The sequence below is a fragment of the Homarus americanus genome, unplaced genomic scaffold (genome assembly GCF_018991925.1).
Source record: "Homarus americanus isolate GMGI-L3 unplaced genomic scaffold, GMGI_Hamer_2.0 scaffold24694, whole genome shotgun sequence".
Classification (NCBI taxonomy): domain Eukaryota; kingdom Metazoa; phylum Arthropoda; class Malacostraca; order Decapoda; family Nephropidae; genus Homarus; species Homarus americanus.
Genome location: NW_024732780.1, coordinates 6,606,815 through 6,616,149, shown reverse-complemented (window position 1 = coordinate 6,616,149; position 9,335 = coordinate 6,606,815). Strand labels below are relative to the sequence as shown.

Genomic DNA, 9,335 nt, shown 5'->3' with positions numbered 1-9,335 from the left:
GAAGAGACAAAAACACATTTATGAAGAAATTGAAAGTCATAATGAGGAAAAAATTAGAAGGAAAAGTAAAGAGGGAGAGACACGGTCTAGGGACAATTACTGTAAGCCATCTAGAACTGATCATATCCAATCACAAGTAAACCGAAGAATATATGTGGCAAAGAGAAAGTTAGTTTAAGTTTGGTGAAGTGGCAAAACTTACTCCACAAGCCCCTTCGTTAGCAATGGTGTTGGTAGTGCCATCATACAGCGTGTGTAAAATTCTTGAGTAGAGGAATCTATTCAAGCCCTGAAGAGGAACAACAGAAATGCACTTCAGATGAGGCTAGGTGCAAGGAGCCCCCATAGACCACAACAACAGAGCCCTCATAGACCACAACAACAGAGCCCCTGTAGACCACAACAACAGAGCCCTCGTAGACCATACAACAACAGAGCCCTCGTAGACCACAACAACAGAGCCCCTCATAGGATCACAACAACAGAGCCCTCAGAGGACCACAACAACAGAGCCCCTATAGGACTACAACAACAGAGCCCTCATAGACCACAACAACAGAGAGCTCCCTCTATAGACCAAAACAACAGAGCTCCCCTCATAGACCACAAACAACAGAGCCCTCGTAGACCACAACAACAGAGCCTCGTAGACCACAAATAACATAGCCCTTTGTATGACCACACAAACAACAGAGACCTCTATAATTCACAACAACAGAGCCCCTCATAGACCACAACAACAGAGCCCCTCATAGACTACAAATAACAGAGCCCTCATAGACCACAACAACAGAGCCCCTCATAGACCACAACAACAGAGCCCCATAGACCACACAACAACAGAGCCCCTCATAGACCACAACAACAGAGCCCTCATAGACCACAACAACAGAGCCCCCATAGACCACAACAACAGAGCCCTCATAGACCACACAACAGAGCCCCTATAGACCACAACAACAGAGCCCTATAGACCACAACAACAGAGCCCTCATATAGACCACAACAACAGAGTCCCTATAGTCCACAACAGAGCCTCGTAGACCTCACAACAACAGCCCTCATAGACCACAACAACAGACTTCATAGACCACAACAACAGAGCCCCCTATAGACCACAACAACAGAGTCTTCATAGTCCACAACAACAGAGCCCTCAGAGACCACAACAACAGAGCCCTCAGACCACAACAACAGAGCCCCTCATAGACTACAACAACAGAGCCCCATAGACCACAACACCAGAGCCCCCATAGACCACAACAACAGAGCCCCCGTAGACCACAACAACAGAGAGCCCCCATAGACCACAACAACAGAGCCCCATAGACTACAACAACAGAGCCCTCATAGACCACAACACCAGAGCCCCCATAGACCACAACAACAGCCCTCAGAGGACTACAACAACAGAGCCCTCAGAGACCACAAAACAACAGAGCCCCTCGTAGAGACCACAACAACAGAGCCCTCAGACCACACAACAACAGAGCCCCTGTAGACCACAACAACAGAGCCCCTCAGACCACAACAACAGAGCCCTCGTAGACCACAACAACAGAGCCCCTGTAGACCACAACAACAGAGAGTCCCGTAGACCACAACAACAGAGTCCTCTAGACCACAACAACAGAGCCCTCGTGAACCACAACAACAGGCCTCGTAGACCACAACAACAGAGCCCTCATAGACCACAACAACAGAGCCCTCATAGACCACAAGAACAGAGCCCTCATAGACCACAACAACAGAGCCCTCATAGACCACAACAACAGAGCCCTCATAGACCACAACAACAGAGCCCTCGTAGACCACAACAACAGAGCCCTCGTAGACCACAAGAACAGAGCCCTCGTAGACCACAAGAACAGAGCCCTCATAGACCACAAGAACAGAGCCCTCATAGACCACAAGAACAGAGCCCTCATAGACCACAAGAACAGAGCCCTCATAGACCACAAGAACAGAGCACTCATAGACCACAAGAACAGAGTCTTCATAGTCCACAAGAACAATCATTACTTGGAGCAGAGATATCCCTAGAAGAGGAAAATTTACATCATAACTCTGGAGAAAATATTGATGTAACTGTTATTGAAAGGTCACACATGAGTGATGGGGAAGGAAGTGGTGTGGTTTATTCTAAAAATCAGCCAGTAGCCAACAAGAGCCTCTCAGATTTAGAAGATGATATTTCTAGTGCAAAAACTAATGACAGATCCATGTCTCCGGTCGCTGTAACTCCCAGGCGAGATGTGCAGGATAGAATACCCTATTTGAAACCTGTCAAATATTTAGGCATTAGGAATTTTCTAGAGGGAAGTGGAGACTCATTGTGTAGTAATTCACCTGCTAGTGATAATGAAGGTGAATCTCCAAGTCCTGAAATGCAGCTTGAAGGATGTTCAGTGTTATTACAGAGGCTTCCCAGGAGTAAACTTAGAAGGACAGTTGTACATAAAAACAAGATGAAAGCTCTGTATTGAACAGTGAACAATTACTTTAAGTTAATGGATATCTGTAATTCATAGACTGTAATGATTATATTGGGAAAGAATTTAACTTTCTTTTCATATGAGTTTTTATTATAGTTATTAGCCTTTAGGTTTATTGTCATTTCGTTGTATGCAAAGATCTTAATCATAGTGCTTAATACAGACCTTTCCTTGTGTTGGACAAATAAATATTACCAGTTTTAACCAACAACAACTCTCATAACAAGTCTTTAATGTTAGGACTGTCACCTCTATTTACTCATGCTGAAAGTCTTTACCTGCCTTCTCACTGTATAAGCTGCCTTTCTGTTTAAAAATCAATTACCGGTATAAATACAGTACTGTATCATGATAAAAGCTCCTCTGATTCGACAACAGGAATACACCAATTATCACAAAGGATGAGTTCCTGAAAGTCATTGCCTATGATGAATTTGTATAGTTTGGGACATTTTTCTCCACAAGAATCAATTGGGGGGGGGGGGGTCATTGTTGAGGTCAGACAACAATATAGTGTCTACTTCTCCATGACGTTACCAATCTGCTTCTGACCGATGATTTTATTTGACACTTCTTTGTTGATTTTAGTGTTTTCTTTTATCCTTCATTACTTCAGCTTTCGTAATATCAGTGTACATACAGTAGGTTTTAATCAAATTTGTATAACTATTGAATGAGGAAATAAACAGTTATGAAACATGTCAGACTTTTACCTTTCTCATCTATAATTACAAGTTATTTTCTTGAATAACTTACTTATGTCAATAACAGTATAAATAAAAGTATAACTGAGAACAAATAAGCATTTGACACATTGTACAAAATTACAGTCAATACTTAAACTATATCAACCTTCCCAAACCTAAATAGACGAGTTGTCGGTCAGAATGTTTTCATGAGATGGCAGGTCAATGTGTAAAGAAAACATTTAAATTCACTATGGTAATGATATTTTTAAATGAATTGGGCCAAAAATTAAACAAAAATAAGGGTTAATGTTGCAAAAAAGTCACGTGACTGTGAAAAGCTGTGATTGGTTGTGATGCCACGGGTTAGCTCGAGCAGGAGCCTGGAGGCAGCCAGCTGTGGTGTATGTGTTGTTACCAGTAGAAATACAGGACTTGTGGCCATTCCTTATTTTTAGGTTATAATAAATTACTGCTCAAGTATCATCGTGAGTATTAACTTGCTGGCTGCCAAAATGATGCACAAAACCGATAACTCCAACATGGAAGTTTTCATCACTTTTCTCTATTCATGTCTGGAAAAATGTAAGTTTTTGTCACTGATGTCTATATTTAATGTTGTGGAAGGACTAGGGACGACCATAGCCAGGGGATGATCAGATGACAGATGTAATTTAATGTGCTTCATAGCTGGATGGCAGAGTTCTTGATAATACTCTACTATCATAATGACATCTACTTTAAGTAAATTTCTTTCATCTGCCTTGATGAACCCTGGAAGTAGTTTTCCAACCATCTCGGCTGATCGGCTCTGTAAATAAATATTATTAGATAACTGCAAAAATTTTTGGTTTATGTTGCTTTTGCTGTTTCTTTACTAATTTAGACATGCTGGTTATGAATCTGCCATTGGTTTTGCCATGCTATCAATATTTTTTGAAAACTTAAACAATATCACTCTTTCTCAATTTTAATGCAATTTTGGGGGATTTCTGTTAAAAAGCACAGCGATTTCAAGTGCTGACTTCTCATCTTCTGAAGAGGGCGAGGATGTTGACTTTAATGTAGCAGACTCAAGCAAATCCCCACATTTTCCTAATCAGCACGAACTGGATGACTTATTCAGGGATTTAGGTCTTACCAAGGAAAATGCTGAGGTTTTGACATCTCGTTTTAAGGAGTGAAATTTACTAGATCCTAGTTGCAAGATTAGTACATACAGGAAAAGGCATCTAACTTTTACACCTTTCTTAAAGTTTTGGAACTCAATTTGCTGTGTTACTGCTCTGATGTCAATGGCCTTTTTGGCCAAATAGGCATTGAGTACAACCCTTCTGATTGGCATCTGTTTGCTGACAGCTCAACAAAAGTCTTAAGGCTGTGTTGCTTCACAATGGGAATACACTTCCATCAATTCCGGTAGGTCATTTAGTTCACATGAAGGAAGACTATGAAAATGTAAAAATTTTGTTGGACAACCTCAACTAAACAAGAAATAATAGGGATGTATGTGGAGACTTCAAGATGATAGGTTTCCTGCTTGGACTACAAGGTGGCTATACCAAGTATTCTCTGTCTATGGGAATTAACTCCTGGTGCACACAATGTATGTAACAATGCTCTTATTCAAAGAGAGACGATATTGCTGCCATCACTTCACATAAAGTTAGGGCTTGTGAAGCAGTTTATCAAAGTATTAAGCCCAGAAAGTAATGCCTTTAAACATGTCCGCTTAATGTTCCCAAAATTGTCTGAGGCCAAAGTCAAAGGATGCATCTTCATTGGACCTCAAATTAGGCAGATGTTGGCATCTAAAGATTTGGAAGACAAAATGTCAACTGTTTAAAAATTGCCTGGCAAGCATTTCGGCTTATAGTACATGGGTTTCTGGGCAACCACAAGTCTGAGAACTACAAAGAGATGGTGGAAAATTGAATTGCATGTCATAGAGAACTTGGTTGCAGTCCTCGACTTACGACGGGGTTAGGGACCGACCACTCGGTCATTAGTTGAAAATGCGAAAATATTACATAGAAAATCTAAAATGGGTGTCTCTTTTTCTTCTCAGCACCACAAAACTCTCAATTTTATGCTTGCCAGCCATTTTAAAGGGAATTACAAATGAACCTCACGTGCTCAAATTACGCGGTACGTGAACCCCATTACGCGGAGAGTGTCCGGCGCGACGCTATTTTTAGATTCGCCCCACCCGCCACCCGCCCGCCTGCCTGCCTGTGCTCCTCGCCTCTCCCTCCGCTTGGGCAAGCGGCGCGGTAAGGTTGCGCAGTGTGTGTCTTTGTTGCGTTATCACCGACGTCATATGACGTATCGGACTGTGATTGGCCATGCATCCCTACCCCCCTCTGCTGCTAGCTGTAATTGGCTTAAAGTATTATGACGTGACCACCCCGGGGAGGGAGGAGAGACGATGCTTGACCTAGCCGCGGCAGTTTCATCCCTCAAGGCCACACCGTGTAAACGCGCATCCATTGTTCCGTAAAATGGCTTCCGCCGGACCACCACCCCCAGAGAGAAACCTTTCCTTACCTGGACCCAGCGGCACTAAGCCAAAGAAGACACGACGTTCCTTAAGCTACGAGGTGAAGTATACCATCATCCAAGAGTTGGAGAAAGGAACAAGGCAGGTTGATTTGGCGCGCCAGCATGGTGTGAATGAATCTACGATTCGAACAATAAAGAAGGATGCAGCCAAGATAAAGGAGCACATGAAGATCACAAAGTCTACAGGTGCTTCTATGATCAAGTATTTTCACAACCAGGTGCTTCTCAAGACAGAAAAATTACTTGTGAGGTACTTGGTGCGTCAGGCGCGACGGAACATGGCGGTCGACACGCGCTCTGTTAAGGACTACGCACGTGAACTGTACATGGCAGTGGCACGAAAGATGGGAATTACAGAGCCCAAACCCTTTAATGCTTCCTCTGGGTGGTTACAGAGGTTTAAGATCCGGAACAAGATCACCAATATAAACATTGGTGGTGAAGAAGCGAGTGCTGACCGTGCTGCGGCTAGGGAATTTCCTCCGTTTTTACGTGAGATTATGGAGGAAGGACAGTACAGTGACGACCAGGTGTTTAACATGGACGAATCTGGTCTTTTCTGGAAAAAGCTACCTTCCAAGTCCTTCGTTGTAAAGAATGCCAGCAGGATTCGGGGCCGGAAGATGCAGAAGGAACGCATCACCGTCCTGTTTACCACCAATGCCTCCGGTACCTGTAAGCTCAAGTTATCGGTGATCCACACAGCACGCAAGCCGCACGCCTACAAAACCATGGACATGACCAAGCTAAATGTCCACTGGCTGACCGCACGTAAGGCGTGGATGTTCTCTACACTGTCCCTCTCCTGGTTTGATGACTGTTTTGTTCCCGATGTAAAGAAATTCTGTGAGCGACAGAATGTGCCATTCAATATTTTGTTGCTGCTGGACAACGCACCAGGACACTCGCCCCTACTGTTAGATCGTCACCCCAACGTAAAAGTGGTCTTCCTTCCTCCCAACACTACGTCTATATTACAGCCCATGGACCAAGAGTTAATCTGTAATGTAAAAGCTGCATTCTCAACAAAAAAATTCCAGCTCCTGAACGACTACACCAACACCAGGGAAGAGTTGCGTAACCTGAGTGACACCACCACCGATAGCAAGAGCGAAGAAGATGAGGATCAACAGTTGGAACAGCAAAAAATACTGTTCAAACAATTCTGGAGAGTATTTAACATCAAGAAAGCTGTGGACTTCTTGGTGAAGTCATGGGATCAGCTGTCTATTGCTACAATTCGTCACGCATGGAGACATGTGTTGCATGGAATACCAGGTGAAAGGAGGAGTCAATCTGTGACTGGTGAGGTTCAGAATGTTGCAGTAGCAGTGGACCTTGCCAGAGAAGCTGCGCAGACTGTTACAGTTCCAGGCTTCTCCGAGACCACCAACGACGACATCCTGGAGGTGATCAGAGATCCTGAAGTGACTGCCGACGAGATGTTGGAAGAAGAACACGTCAGTGAAGAGGAGGAAGAAGGTGCGTCATTCTCCGAAGAACACAGTTTAAGTCATAGTGATATTAAGGGTGCCATGGAGTGTGCAGAGAAAATGAAGTCCTTCCTTTCCCGCGACAATGACGATGACCGCTATGAAGTCTTCCATACCCGGCTGGTGCAGGCTATGGAGCCGTACATCAAGGTGTATCACGACAACATCAACGCCAGCCGTCAGCAAAGCATAACAGATTTCTTCGCCCGCAACCCACCACAGCCAGCCCAAGCCAGTGATAGTGGCAGTGAAGATGACTTTGAGGGATTTGTCAGGGAAGCCCTGACAACTGTAAGTGACAGTGATGGTGATTCACCTAGTAATGGTGATTCACCTGAGGGCCAGTAATCTGCCCTCTGCCTCGGAACCAGCCTCCATCCCCGTATGCCGACCCATCTCTTCTACTACCGTAAGTGTTCCACCTAAGTTTTAGTTTTCTAACTTAACCTTTATTTTTCCTAACCTAACCTCTTCTATATTACTTGTTTTTTCATACCATCATAAAGTTAAGATAAAATTTTTACTACAACATAGTTATGTGTCGTCAAAAAGTGGAGTTTGGGGATCGGCCCGGACTCCATTTCAATTAATCCCATATGTTATGTTATTCACTTTACGCATTTCTTACTTTCCGCGGTACCCTCCGGGTTACATTAACCGCGTAAAGTGAGGGTTAACTGTATATATATTCTGTATGAACGATTGTGTGTGCTTATTAACCATAAAATACAAGTTGAAAACTAACAATAACACAGCTCGGCCTGGTAAGGGGATGTAGCTACAGGGACAGTCTAACTTGGTGACCTGCCACGTCCACACACACACATCCTCTTCATTTTTCTTACTTTACGTATATAAAGGCAACATGCCATCTCCATGGGGATGTACTGCAAAATTTTATTCACACTTTTGGGTTTGGTTAGGCGCTCTTCCACAAAATGCTCGGGGTTTGGCCTGTTACTCACCTCACAGCACTTGACTACACCACATGGGAGATAAAAAAGTAGGATTTGTTGCATTAGCATTGTAAATAAATTATCTACAAACAGTTTTATGAGTAATCACGATAAAATAATTATTTCTATACATAAGTGCAAGTAGGTAGGTATGAGGAAGCACCACGTGGTGCACTCTCCTTGCACTTCTTACGTGTCCCCCCCCCCTCCACCAACATGAGGCATGGTTCAAAACTCTCACCACACTGTTATGAATAAATGAAATCACTGTGATGCACGAGAAATCAGTGCAAGCCACATGAAAATGCCTGGAAAATGTAGGAGTGTTATATCCTGGGTTCTTTGAACACATAAGGAGGCTGGTGTGGTATCCTTGGAGTCCAGTGTACATATCGTAGTTGCCAGATTGAGCTGATGTAGCCAAATGTGCATCTCATACGCGAACAAAATGTTTTTTAATTTTTTACTTCATACAAAATTTGCGTATGAAAATCCAAAAGCGATAATTTCAATCAAATGCAATTTTGCATATGAAAACCCCAATTTTTTTTTTATTATTGGGATTAGCCCACCCGGGCACAGGTCTTTGACCCTCATTGTAGCCTGGGGGGAGAAAATATAATAATAATAATAATAATAATAATAATAATAATAATAATAGTGAACCCTCACTTTACGCGGTTAATTCAACCCACAGGGTACCGCGGAAAGTGAGAAACGCGTAAAGTGAACAACATATGGGATTAATTGAAATAGAGACCGGGCCGACCCCCAAACTCCACATTTTCAATCACAATACCTACGTTGTAGTAAAAATAACTTCTTAATTTTATGATGGTATGCACACACAATTAATAATTAAGAGAAATATCAATAATATTAGGTTTTTTAACACTTACATTAGTAGAAAAGATGGCTGGGCACACAGGGATGGGGGGTTGGTTCCGAGGCAGAGGGCAGATTATTGGCCCTCACCTGTATCACTTGTATCACTATCCACCACAGAGGCTTGCAGGGCCTCTTTGTCAAACCCCTCAAAGTCCATATAAGTCCATATCCTCACTATAATTGTCACTATCACTGACTTGGGCGGCTGTGGTGGGTGGCGGGTGAAGAACTGGTGTTTTGATGACTGGGCGACCT

The 9,335-nt window shown here is 43.1% G+C and overlaps 1 protein-coding gene across 1 annotated transcript; it reads left to right on the top strand.

Moving 5' to 3' along the window:
• The first annotated feature begins 224 nt into the window (after positions 1-224).
• On the top strand, positions 225-2,996 carry LOC121868958 (proteoglycan 4-like). Its single transcript, XM_042369990.1, has 3 exons — positions 225-229; positions 1,562-2,012; positions 2,061-2,996. Exons 1-3 carry the CDS (start codon positions 225-227, stop codon positions 2,484-2,486), a joined length of 882 nt encoding a protein of 293 aa, XP_042225924.1. The 3' UTR covers positions 2,487-2,996.
• The last annotated feature ends 6,339 nt before the right edge of the window (positions 2,997-9,335 follow it).

Coding starts and splice junctions, on each gene's coding strand:
- LOC121868958 (XM_042369990.1), top strand. Junction 2,013..2,060: donor GTCTTCATAGTCCACAAGAA/CAATCATTACTT, acceptor GAAAATTTACAT/CATAACTCTGGAGAAAATAT.